Source organism: Empidonax traillii, unplaced genomic scaffold (genome assembly GCF_003031625.1).
Source record: "Empidonax traillii isolate 1590-97213 ecotype Southwest subspecies unplaced genomic scaffold, ASM303162v1 scaffold296:size1881848, whole genome shotgun sequence".
Lineage (NCBI taxonomy): Eukaryota > Metazoa > Chordata > Aves > Passeriformes > Tyrannidae > Empidonax > Empidonax traillii.
Genome location: NW_020955489.1, coordinates 577,543 through 591,440, shown reverse-complemented (window position 1 = coordinate 591,440; position 13,898 = coordinate 577,543). Strand labels below are relative to the sequence as shown.

General features: G+C 43.8%; 1 protein-coding gene across 3 annotated transcripts in view; it reads right to left on the bottom strand.

The window, feature by feature from the left end:
• Nucleotides 1-5,643: 5,643 nt before the first annotated feature.
• The window catches only part of RPS6KC1 (ribosomal protein S6 kinase C1), an 89,382-nt gene continuing 81,127 nt past the window's right edge, over nt 5,644-13,898 (bottom strand). For all 3 annotated transcript variants that reach the window (XM_027890727.1, XM_027890730.1, XM_027890728.1), the window contains 3 exons: nt 12,199-12,281; nt 11,393-11,488; nt 5,644-8,268 (listed from right to left, as the gene is read on the bottom strand). In XM_027890727.1, coding sequence (XP_027746528.1) covers nt 8,158-8,268; nt 11,393-11,488; nt 12,199-12,281 — 290 coding nt within the window. In that variant the 3' untranslated portion in view covers nt 5,644-8,157. The remainder of the gene's footprint in view (nt 8,269-11,392; nt 11,489-12,198; nt 12,282-13,898) is intronic.

Sequence of the window (13,898 nt, the reverse complement as noted above, 5' to 3'; positions counted from 1 at the left end):
AAAAAAAAAAAAAAAAAAAAAAAAAAAAAAAAAAAAAAAAAAAAAAAGAAGAAAAGCAAAGACGAAATTCACCATAATAAAAAATAGATCACTCTATTTCCAAGAGGGTCTGAATAAAAAGACACCCTGAAAACTTCACATGAAATAGCTCTGAGTGTTTAAAGGTTTCTCAAGTGTTGTATTGTAAAACAGCAGTTCATTCTTTTCAGAGCAGCAGAGGTAAGAGCACACAAATGATTAAACAAGCAGGTTTAACTATCTTGCACTGACGAGGAATTTGTCAACACGGGCTTGGTATTTATGCAGCTCTGCAGCAAACACTGTACGGCTGCAGGAGTCAAACAGCTGTCTGTCAATAAAGCTATTCTCCTCGCTGCAACATAATAGCACAGACTCAACATGACCCTCAGAGGCCTCTTTAAGCTGCCTGGCTGTCTCCTCCTTCCCCATCCCTCCAGAGTCCTTCACCAGCAAGCTCTGAATTAAAAGGGAGAGGATGGGGGGAGAAAAAAAAAAAAAAAAAAAAAAAAAAAAAAAAAAAAAAAAAAAAAAAAAAAAAGCCACGTATTAGAGTCTTTTCTATCCATCTTAATATTAAAAGTGACTTAACCCTGGGCAAGTCAGTCTACAAGCCTGAGCTAAAGCAAAGTTAGGGAAAGACAGCTTTGATTCACGGCACGTGATGGGCTACTGACAATCCCTTTTAATAGTGCTTGCAACATTAATGTAGCCAGAGCCACATGTGACACCCATTAGGGCCACGGAGAGCTCCCACGCATATATTTCAAGGAAGCAGTAGATTCCCCGGTCCCAGAAGCTGTCTTCATTACAAAAGTCTAATGCATTTTTTATTATTCAGCCTTCAGTGGAAATGTCACCTTTCTAAAGCAAGCTGTTATCATGTGTTTCCCATGCCAAACACATGGCCTCTAAGGAGAGGGTTTTATCTCTACATTTTTAGTGATTTGTATTTCTCTTTCAAGGAGCTCCATGCCTTAAGGCACCTGAAACGCTCACAGCACAAGGAGGTGAGGTTACACAAGATGCTGCTGAAGACGACAAAATAAAACCCAGGGCCAGGAGCCGGCGCAGCTACCAACAGTAGCTGCTCTACCCAATAATTTGCCTCCTTTAGCAGATTTAATTATTATCCATTTTCTTGGTTGGGACCGTACTCTCAAAGAAGCAGGGCGCCCACCAAGCGCCGCCGCCGCCGCATGACAGGCAGTGGCACAGCCAGCACCACTGCCCCGGCGCCTGCCAACCAGCCAGATGCTGCCACATATTGGCATCTGGGGCCTGGAAAAGCAACTGCGGTCTCCGTTTGGCGGCGAATCCTGACCCCGACGACTGAAGGAGACAAAAGGAAGATAGACGGGAGAGGGGGGCGGAAATCTCTCCTGACAATTTCACTGGTAAAGATTTAGACAAAAACCTATTGTTTCATCCCTCTCCAAATGAATAAGTTTTGGAGAGGAGAAGAAAAAAAAAAAAACCCACCCGGCATATTCTAAATGCTGTCAGAGTCCAGGGTGCAAGGACAACGGATTATTTATGAAAAGAAATAATGAGGAAACCAGATGCCTGCCTTTCTCAGCCCTCTGTGCTCCAGTCACTCTAACGGGGCATGTGCAACGTTGCTCATCAAAGACTTCTCAGCCTTAAAACACAGAGCAGGCGCTAACTAACTCTTCTCAGCTCTGCCACTTTGCAAAATGCCCTCTCTGTTCTCCAGGGAGGCTCACACAGTCCACCAGTGGCACAGCAAGGGCTGAGAGAGAAGAATTGCAGACCTTACCCCAGCCAGGGACAGTAACTGGACAGACATATTAACTGCACCCACCAGAATAGCAAATAAAACAACACAACACATAACAAACATCCTTCCCCCCCCCCGAAACAAAAAACAGTCAAACAAAGAAAAAACAACCACCACACACACACACACACACACATAAATCAAAAGACCAAAGAAACAGAACAGTTTATTTCACTAACACCAAGGCTGAGACTACGTGGGTACACTCAAAGTAGGAAAGCAAACAAGCTCTTTAGATCTGATTCCATGAAATTGGCTTCTTTCTGTAATTGAAGGGTAAGCTCCTGACCCCAGCAAAGTCAATGGGAAAACTCACAGTGATGTTAATGGGGCTGGAACTTCACACTGTGCAGTTATTCTACCCTAGAAAGGTGATTAACTCAGGACTCTGCAGTATCACAGAGCACCTGACGAGGGGCCTGCAAGAAGCCAGAGCACCTAAGGTCCTTCTCATGGGAACTTACTTCATCCTCCTGGGTTTGCTGGGTCTGGCAGAACACTATGAGAGACCAGGGGCTGGTGGCAGAGGAGTTCTCTGAGGCCAAGGCAGGCATGAGGCTGGAAAGGAAGGAGACCAAGGCAGCAGAGTAGCAAATTTTCAAATCTGGAGAAAGGATATATGCCACTTGGCTCATGATCCATACTGCTGAAGTAGCTCTTCTCCATGCCTGGTTCGTAAAGCAAGATTATGAGCTGGCAAATGTCAGACCACAGAGCACAAGCAAGACCCCAAATGGAGCATAGCTGGCCAGCATCGTGCTCTAAATCATGGCGCAGCACTGGTGCCTCTCATGGAGGCTCCTTCCTCGTTATCCCACCACTGTGCAAGGTTCCATAAAACTCCCGTTACTCACAAGCTGCTGGGATAACCAATTTCCTAACACTTTTACAATCCCTGTGCTTTCATTTTGTGGGAATAATCCTCTCTCTTTGCTTTCATCACTATATGGGGATAACAGCTGTATCTAATAATCCACTCCTGTGTCCCAGTATTTTGGGGTAACATTTCAGAATCAAAAGCACAGAAAGGGCAAGAAAATCTGTGACCAAGGCTGAAGGACGTAACACAGGACATGGATAAAGACAGCTGGGCAAAGCTAGAAAATATCCTGGAAATAAATAGCTCAGCCATGGAATGGGATGGGAGAAACTGGTAGAAGTGATGTTGTACCAAGGCAAAATGTCTCTTGCCTCCAAGGCAAAGCAAAAAGAGGTGAGAGGGCTAAGAGACCACTGACCTCAACAACATCTGTTCTTTCCTTGGCTAGTCCATCTTCATCCAGCTCCACCACTTGCCAATTGGCTGGTCTAGCTAATAGCCCCCAAAAGGAGTTCTCCCAAACTTGCCAACTTTAGGATCTCAACAGAAAAGTATCAAGGTAACTACTTGCAGCCTTCCCAAGAGGACAGCAATTCCCCACTGCCCAGCACTGCACACTCCCCCAGCCCTCCTGTGCCTCACAGTACCACTGCAGTCCTCTGGCAGCAGCTCTAATCCCTCCTGATGGGTCCCTGAGCCAGGAAGACAGAGACAGAGCTGCCTTTGGAGAACGAGAGCCTCTGATCTGCCAAGAGACAGTGAGGTCCTGTTGGGGCAGCACATCAAGCTGTCACCCGCTGCCAGGAGTCTGGAGCATCCTCTCTCCTGCACCCTGATTAGCCTCCTCTGCCCAGCAGCAGGAGGTGCAGGAGATTTCACCGCACGGCCCTAGCAGACGGTGGGATCACTTCCATAGCTCTGCCCCTCAGAAGTTGGGATTTTCTTTAGGACACTGCAACCTTTGGGCCAGGACTCCACAGCTCTGCTCATGCAGATGGCTCAGGCAGCAACCAGCCCTCCACCGGCCCCGCGGCACAGCAGACAGCCATGTGCTGCCAGTCTAAACCTCTGCTGCCAGCAGCAGCTGCTCGGCACCTTTTAAGCAAGTCCCATTCCCCCTCTGGGAGTTGGCTCTGCCACCCCTTCCCAAACGGCAGCTGGAGCCACACAAGGCACCCTGTCCTGGGGGCTGCCTGAGCCCCTCACGCACACCCCACGCCCTCGCTGTGGCTGCCAGGCCCCCGCGGCTGCTTGGCCCAGTCCCTCACTCCCCCATCTCACCCCCTCAGCCCTTCACCTAGGCAGGAGCTGTGCCCCAGCTGGGTGACCTTGCCATGGTACTTGTCCTCCTGCAGCACCTGCATGGGGTCCGGCCCTGGAGGTGCAACCACACCACAAGGAAAGTCCTCAAAGCACTCAGGATGGCCAAAGCCCCAGGTCCGGTCTGGTCCTCGCTAGGCCCCAGCCTACCATTTGTTGGTGGGCATACACTAAACAACGACCATTAATGTGCGGGGTGCCACGTGCTGCTGCAGAGAGAGAGCCCACGGGAGGTCTGGCCCACTACACCACGCAGGAGTCTGCTGGGCAGCACCACGGCTGAAGGACACAACAGGCACTGGCCACACAAAATGCCTCTCCAGCGGCATCTCCAGTAGTACTCCAAGGACACCATGCAGCGAGGGTAGGCAGCCCTGAGGTAACAAGCTGCTGAGGTGAGGGAATGAGCAGCACTTAACAGGGCGCTCCTGCAGGTAAAGAAATCCTGTCCACCAAACATCCTGGAGCCTGCAAAAACCTGTGGGGCTCTGATTTGAAAGGTACCTACAGCTCAGAGATGCACAGAGCAGAGGGCCAGGTGGGAGAGGTGCTCTGCAGCCACAGACGCTGCAGACTGGAGGAGGACATCGGGGTGTTCAGACCCGGACAGACCAGCCGCCGACTCACAGGGAGCACGTGGCCGGGCAGCAGGCGGGAGCCACAGAGCTCAACTCACAGCAAAGCCCACACAGAAAGCACAAACCCGAAGAAATCAACAAATGTACTTTTTCATTTTATTGCTAAAATCCCTGCAATAAATCTCACTAGAGAGGAAGTTTCTGTTTCTCCAGCTTCCTACTCAGTGTCCTTGAGAAAACAAATGACAACGCACTAAAAAAAAAAAAAAAAAAAAAAAAAAAATCCCATAGTGGTTTACTTCGCACTTCCCTGTACCTTGTTATGCTGAGTGCTTCATTTAGAGAGGGCTGACCTCCCCAGCCTTCTTCATCCCAGTGCCCTTCGCTGCGGGGACGCACCAAGGAACAGGTTTAGCACCGGAGAGAGGAGCGGGGTGGATGTTCCAGCGAGGGTAACCCTGCCGACTCAGCATCCCAAAGGTGTACGGAGAGTCAGCGTGACAGTGACTGCTGTCTGTGAGGGGATTTTCAACAGGAGATACAGGAACGGTGCTACAAGCACAGAAGCTGTGAACACAGCCATTCAAAGTTACGCCCCTTGTATTTCATGAAATGCAATTTCTTCTGGAAGTCAGGGCAGGGGCCTGGGCTCTCCTCACAGCAATTCCACCCAGTGGAAGCCTTCAAATGTTTTGCTTCCCAGTTTTAACTAATAGGACAAAAGAACACTACAGAGTGGTTCAACTGGGTGCAATGAATTACCACTTTGAGATGCCCTGCGCATGTAATCTGCCTTACCTGAATACCAACAGGAGAATAGGAAAATCTATAGGTTTATTTTACTGTGTTTTACATAAACCGTCACTAATTCCTGTGAACAAAAAGGCACTGATTTGTTTTGCTATTAGTCATTAGGTGTAATAGAAGGAAGTGGGAATGGATGGTCAGGAAAAGGGAGATGTGCACCATAGGGCTTCATAAGAGGCACCAAAAAGAAAGTATCTAGAACATTTCAAGTCATTAAAGCCAAGGACAAAAAGCACTAATCAGATAAGAAGGTCAGTCTTCAAGAACTAAACATAAAGGTCAGAAATGCAAGGTCTGAATTAGGCTTGAAAGGTTTTGTTTATTAAAGGAATACATGTAAACACCAATACAACATAATGCATGTTCAAAGAAAAAAAACAAAGAGGCAGGATTGTTTTTGTGCAATAAACTCAAGACTGTGCTTCCCTTAACAAAACCATTATCTGAGTAATGTTACAAAAACCTGTAGCATCTCAAATGTTTATTTCTGGCAAGTCATCTTGCCAAGTGCCCTAATCCTTCCATTCTCCAGGGTCTAGATTTCCTCACTACTACTAACATACTTGAAAAAGAATATTTTGGTGTCATTAACTAAACTGAATGCTTTGCAGGGAGAGTGACTGGTTGTCTGGTTTCTGCTAGAACAGGGTCTTCTTTCTGCTGCTCACAGAAACCAGTTCATGCTCCTGCGCTGTCTTATCCTGCCTTTGCTTGCAACCGGCTCATAGGCACAACCTGAACAAGAAAGCACTTCAAAGGAACAGGGAAAAAACTTTTTTTTTACTGTTATCACCAGGCAAATGGAATGGGACAGATCAACACAGGCAACAACATTATCTAGAGGCTAGGCTAAAGAGCCCCAGGGATGGAGTCAGGTGGCCAAAGGGAGGGAGGCTTCCCTTGAGCAGTGAGCTCTCTCCAAAGTCACAGCCAGGGCAGTGCTGGAAGGAAGCTCCGGATCAGCTTGGTCTCTGCATTAGAGATTTCCGACCCGATGGGCGCAGGAAGTTGTTCCTGTGGCTCACCTGAGGGAGTTCCTGTTATGAAGCCAGAGGGTGGTAGGTTGAAACACAGTTTCTGAAAGTGATGTAATCTTGGACAGCACTCCATAGGCAGTGATACTAGTGACCTGGTTACAACCTGCAGTGTTGTGACAGCCCCTCTGCTGGCCTAGCGATCACAAGAAAGGGAAGACAAAAAAAAAAAAAAAAAAGACCAAAAAAAAGAGGGGAGTGGAATAATTTAAAAAGGAAAAAAAAAGTTTCCAGATTTCCTTTGTTTAAGTGAAGCATTTTCCTTTTCCACTTTATTTGAATACACCGACTGGTGTCTAACAGATGGAGACTGTGCAGATGCACTTTTGGGAGTGCCCATAAAATACACTGCTAAAATACAAATGGAGGGATACTTTTTTTTTTTTTTTGAGTTGTAAATTCAATAATCATTGCTGTCACCTCACTTTCCCAAAGGAATTTGCCCTTTGTTCTCCGGATAAAGCTGGGGAGAAGAAGAAAAAGGGAAAAAAAGAGCACGAGCAAAGGGAACATTTAGGAAAAAACCCACAGATTCCTAATCTGTACAGGCATTGCAGTACATCGGGAACCCATACAAGCATGGCTGCTTAGCAGTAACAGCAGTGCTCAGCAAAATATTTTGCATGTCCTGTATTCTTCCCCCATTCTCCAGACCTTTCTAACAAACAAACAGGTCAGCTAATTGGCTCATGCCCAAGTCTTACCCACTAGGGTTTGCTCAGAGATGTCACTTAGTCATTTGGCACGAGCAAATCCCAGGCTTCTTCCTGTTCAAGCAGCAGAGTGGGTGAAGGCTTTCTTTGATTTATTAAGAGTATTAACAAACAAACAGGGGAGTTCAGAAGCTTCCTCAAGCACAAGAACACGAGCAGAAAGGTTTTTTCCTGAAGTATCAGCTAAAAATAGGACACTTAGAGGAAGTAAAGTTCATTAAGTGATAAAGCAGTGGCTACAGTGATGAGAGAAGGGTTTTTTCCTTTTTTATCTATACATTTATTTAGTGTTACGTTTTCTTGCTCCTTATTAGAGTGCTAAAGCAGTGTTTATCCGGCTGAGGAAGAGATTTCCCTTTCTGTAGTGACTTTATAGGTAGCTCATCAAATACAATAGAGTCAAGAGTTTTAAACAGACATTGCCAGCCAACAAAGTACAACATTTGACAGCACTATTTGCCTTTTATATGCTTTTTCCAGAGTGGGAAACGATATGCTATTTTCAAGACACATTCCACAGTATTATGCAACAGCTTTCTTAATTTTTAATGGATATATTATTTTTAATGTCAACTTTTGCATAAAGCATATTAGTATTTTATTTAGCATATGACATTAATAAATTATTTGTTTCTTCCTTCCCCATCCCCCCAAACAGCTGCACTTAGCATAGGGAAACGGTCTATTGACACTATAAAAAAATACTTTCAACTGGCACAGTCTGTAGACTCTTCCATCATCAGACAAAGCATCAGGAGGACATTCCTGTTTCTACTTAGCTGACAAGCTGGCAGTGCTAAACATGCTGCCTAGGAGTTGCCTCACAAACCTCCCTTTGAAGAAAGGACTTACACACACATAGCAACCAGTTGTCATAAAAATAAGTCAGCACCCTGTACAACAAGTGATTCCTGTTAAAAGTGTTTGCTTTTGGCCCAGTTGCTCCAGCATCCTTTAGCCAGCATGTCCAAATGGTCTGAGACATCCAAAGGAAGCAAGTAAGGGTGCTCCTGTGCCAGAGAAACTTGTCCAGTTGACCTGAGTTTGTTCAGAGGGCACGTGTCTCTCATCTCTGCAGATCTGCCCATTCTATAAGGGCAAAAAATGGATGAGATTTGATGTCTTCAACACCAGCAACGCCAGCACCAAGACGCTCCGCAGGATTAAACTGCAAAAGCTTGATATAAAAGAAACATACATACGATTCAGTGAGTAAGAACAAAAACAACTGCTTAAAAGTTCCAGAAAGGTCTAAGGTAAGGGACATCCTACTGTTTTCCTGCTCTATGAATTACTTTCAACAGTGCAAAAGCATACTTGAAATTCCTAAAATCAAGTAAAAGGAAGAAGACTCTCCTTTCCTTGAGTCTCAGTGTTACAGTCTTCAGAGACTACTGATCACAGCATGCAATTCCCCAAAGCACTGCACACTGGGACTTCATTTTAACTGTAACCTCATTTAAAAAAGAGACAGCAGCAGCCTGAGCCTGCATCAGTAGAACTCCGGACACTGCGTTTGTTCACGTTAACCTTTGCTCACACCACTGCGTTCTGGCTACACTGGGGATAGTGGTCTGTAACTTTCCGTTTCATAAATTGTGAGCTGGTACTAAAATATCAGGATAACATAGCCACCAGTTCCCTATTTCCTTAAAAAAAAAAAAAAAAAGAAAAAAAAAAAGTAAGTTTTAGAGAGTCCTACAAATGGCCTAAAACTGAAAAATCAAAACCCCGGTGGAAGAAACAAAACAGTTTAATGGCTTCATGGAAATTTCCTGAAATTCAGCACCTCGTCTGCTTTTTAGTTGTACATCACATGCTGAATTCGTGTGAAAAGGAAATCACAATATTTACATCTATTTAAAGATACCAATCCATATAAAAGGGAATGCAAAGGTAAACTCCAAAGAGACTAATAAAGACACACAAACAATATTTTGCAGTTTTAGAGAACTGTTTATACTCTATTCAATTACAGCCAGTACAAAGGCATGATTTCTTGCTTGCAACAGCTAATAGGGTAACTTCTCCCAGTTGTCACTTGGAAAAACGTGTATTCATATCTTGATGAAGTCAACATCTAAGTGAGCCTATATCCATAAACATAGGAATTTACACATTTTAAGGTGGCTCTGCTATTTGCAGTCATAATGTCACATAGTAAAGGCAGCTTGCTGACAGAGAATGGTTGCTGCTCCAGTATATCCCAAAAGCCAGCACGCACACGCACACAGATGCAGCCAGGGTGCCTCTGCCTTCTGCTGAAATGCAAGAAGCACCAGCATGGGGAATGTAAGCAAGGTCACTTATTTTCTGGAGTTTGTCCTTTCAGCAGAACTTTAATCTTAGAAAATAAATGCAACTGCAACAGATACCTATTGAAAAGTCACATTGTATATTTTGTTGGTAGAAAAATCTCAAGGTTCCTGAAAGAAATATTGGGTGCAAAATACAAAACAAACACTAAAAAAAACCCCAAAACTTAATCTTTCCCCAGAAATAAAGAGATCACTGTTTTCCTAGACGCTGGCTAAATGAAGAAGGTGTTTACAATTAAGTCACCTGGACTGGAAGCCACAGCAGGACACAGTGCCTGACTCAATTTTTTGTATATCTGAACATTGATCCTGGAGAGTTATTCTGTGATGTTTTGACCTGTTTACCCTTGGCAGTGCGGGGAAGGAAAGTCACAATGACAAATTGCTATCCATGCCAAGAGAGCTCTCTTCCTTTTCCTGACAAGGCTTCCTCAGCAATGAATGGCAGCTTCCTTGGATAGTCACACAACAAAAATGTGATTTACTGCTTCATACAGCCAAACCTCCCCCAGATAAGTCACCATCCTACACTAGACAGCTTGACCTAACAGGCACTGGCAAGAAAAAATTTGCCTTGTAACATAGATGAGAGTGGCAGAAATACATTTGCCACTTAAACCACGAATGGCAAAAGCTACACTCTTTGGCATTTGTAACAACAGGCAATACATCTACAGTGAAAAACAATCCTACACTGGCAGGGAAACATAGACTGGACAGCTCCATTTGTCTTCTAGTCTTAATGGGAGGAACTCCCTTCATCAAGTTTTGTTTTGCTTTCCCTCAGCCATTTGTGCTCTATAGCACCTGTGGGCGAGGGTAACAATTTGCTACCATCTAATAATGTAAATGCAGATTACATAAAAATGGATTTTTCTTCACTCGTTTCCCTTTCTACCTTTGCCAGAAACACACAGACACATGCTTTCACCTTCAATGACTTCATGTCACCTAGTCAAAATAGGTGGTATCCAAACATCTAGTTCAATTTCCACTAATCATTTCACAGTAATGGCACAGAAATCGATCTGTCACTGGATCTTCTGACTCACTGAATTTTCAAAATCTCTTTCTTTCATTTTCCTCAAGAACTACTTTTTCCACTCAGTTCTGTTAAAAACGTCATCTAAGTGTTGTCATTATTTATGCATCAACTAGCAACGTGCTCTTCAAAGCCAAACAGCACAGCTAACATGTATTACTTATTCTTCTCAAGTGGAAGGTCAGATCTAGGCACCACTTCCTCCGTTACATCAAAATTAACTAGAAGGAAGATCACACTACCTGAATTTCAAGACCCTGTACTAAAAGTTCTGTCACGAATACCTAAAGTTAAGAGTAAACTAAACCCATCAGACAATACTATTTCCATTAGGCTGAAAATGGTGTATCAGTCTGGAAGCTTGTCTGTATTTTACAGATTCCTACTCTGCCTTTCACCCATCCTACCAGTTATCTTCTCACTAAAAAAGTAATTGTATTCACAGTTTAAAGCACTTTTCCTAACAAATGACATCCAGAAGGTTTCCTGGAGAACAGCTACAGATTTTCAACCACGCCAAGGTCATAACTTCTAATCAGTGTGTTACAGGTTTCATAGTACTTTGAGCAGTCTTGCTGAATTGGCATAAACATTTTTTAGATTAATTCATTACAATTATTTCCATAAGCATTCAGGGCAGAATTCCTAAAACACTCATGCATCACCAGCAGGTGTTTCCAAAGCACTCAGCACTTGCCAAGTTTGTTCTCTGAAGAAATGGCAAAGCACTCCAGTTTTCTACAGACACACTGGCCAGAGAAGTCAAAAGTTTCCAGATGCAACAAGACAACTGGACAAAATTCATCAGTGCTGACAAGAGAGCCATCCACATTCCTACTAGCAGCTTTCTCTTTCTACATTTACTTCACCAGAACAACTCAGGAAGGTATTTGTCCCATCTACATGTGCACACACAGAAAACAAATTTTTCCCTCGCTTACCTGCTGAATCAGTGATCTGGCTTCCTTTGATACATGGTCTGGTATACTCAAAGAAGTGTGAGTATTTATTCCTGACGGATGGCACTCAACCAGAGACTGGAGAAGAAAAGGAAAAAAAAGGAAAAAAAATCAAAACAGGCAGACACAATTATTAATTTAAATACTAGGATTATCTCCTAGTATACATGCAAACATAGCTAAAATTTCAGTGCTTCCTAGTATGAGGTACTGATTTGGGGAGGAATGTCTACAGGCACTTATGTCCTGCAGATACAGCTTTAGAACATTCACATCTTAGAACTTCTGTTCTGCTGCTCAGACTTGAAGAGTTTGGGAATTCGGTGGACTTTGCTTTCTTTGTTCAGAACTATAAATGAATCTCCAGTTTGATTTGGCTGAGCAATCTTTGTGTCAAAATACTGAATTAATGTCTAACAGCAACATATGGCCTCTATACAGTCCCAGGAAATAACACAAACTAGTACAGCGAAAATTTTTGTAGAAGTACAGGTTATATTAGTACAGTACAATATTAGAGAACTTTGATTTCACTGTGGTTAAGAGGGCAGCATGGTTTTGGTTCTTTTTTCAGTCCTGAGTTTGATAAGGTTTTACCAAGTTGTTCTACTGAAGCTTGACCATGTCCTGTTTCTTTGGTCTCAAGAAGACTACGTAAATTGAGAGTACTCAGCAGTTGGCAAAGCACATGAGAGAGACAGGCAAGGGAATCACAACTGGGCACACCACTTGTGAGAAACTACTGGCCAAGAAGTCAGTTTTATCAAGTAACTTGCCCCCAGTCCTACCTTCCCAGTGAGGAGTTCAAAAAGAATGGCACCCAGGCTCCACCAGTCACAGGCTTCTGTCTCTTCTAGGATAGCGCCAACCTCTAAACACAAGACATTTCAATTAATATTAAAAAGGTCAGTTACTCCTTCAAAATTAACATATATTTACAAGGTGACTGCTTAATGCTGACAGAACATATACTAAATACCACAGAGCTTTCATTATGCCTGCAATTTAGTTAGCCCTTTAGCCACCTACAGATTGCATTGTTCAAACACAGCAGCACTATACATTTCATGCATAATTTGCCTTTTCCATGCACACATAGACACTTTCAAGACTTTTAGGCATTACAGTTACGATTCTTCTACACTGGACAAAACTGGACAGCGACAGACAGTAAAGCAAAACATATTTAGAGAATTTACTGTGGTCAGAAGAGCTGGACTGACCAGAGTGGCCTGAAGTATCCATAAAAGCAGCACAAGAGAGGTTGTAATAGTCTACTGCATGCCTTAATTTTGTCTTAAGAGGGCAGGATTTTTCTCATGGCTAATCTACTCCCTTTCAGTGAGATCACCACAGGAGGCTTTTCACAATAGCCTCTCTGGTCTCAGACGTGTTAAGTCCATTTCACATAGCATAACCGCAGCCAGTAGCTGTGTATTGCGGCAGCTCAGCCCAAACTGTACCTCGGTATGAAAAGTTGTTTTGCCTTGCACCCAGCAAGCATCCAATACTGCTATTGCTGTACATGCACAAGGGACGGTGGAGAGGGGAGATGGGAGTGACAGAATCCCTTGCCATACACGTATTCAGTAGCATGATGCATGCAGAAAAATTGGCCTTCACTGACTCAGGGTTTAAACTAGAAAAATTATTAAATACAAACACACCACGCTGTCTGCTCTAAAACAGGCGTAAAAACAGATTGCAACGAAGATGAAATCTTCATTTTGACTGTCAAAAAAATGCAGAAGTTGCACTAAAATAGCTTTGGTGGCAAAAGCCACACCAGCTTCCCAGCAGAGGACAACAATTAGCATACAGTCATAAGCTGTTGCTGTGAAAAGCATTGTGCCTTGTGCAGAAAAATCTTGCTCATCATTTTACGGAGCTTAGCATGAGCATGGCCAAGGAGAGCTACAGATGAGTCACTCTCCAGGGTCAGGGAGAGGAAGGTGTCAGTCCCAGCCCTCCCCAGATGCAGAGAGGCACGCACATGCTGGGCACAGGGATGTGCAGAGGGCTGCCCCCTCGGGCAGCTGCCACACAAGCTGGAAGAGACACTCAGCACCTTACAGAACTAGCCTGAGGCTGCTGCTGCAAGAGCAACAAGGAAGGATGGCTCAGACATTGTTTCTTTAGGTAGGACATCCCTCACATTGAAAACTTTACTACAGTTAATGGCCTCTGAATGACCAATACATCACTATAAGGGTGCCACACATCAGGATTTATTCCACTCCCTACAGATTAATACTCCTATCAGCATCAAGAAACTTTTACAGAGATATAACAGCAACCACATGAGGAACTGTATCAGCATAATTACATGCATTTTTAAAAAGTTTTAAGATCCCAGGCAAGAATCCAGATGAAGCTGAAGTTATGGTAAACTGAGAGAATTTGTGTAAAAATCAAAATCTGTTCTTGCAATTTATTTTTAAAGCCCTTCAGAAAGGCAGACCTTCTATGTAACTGTCCTTTAATAAAG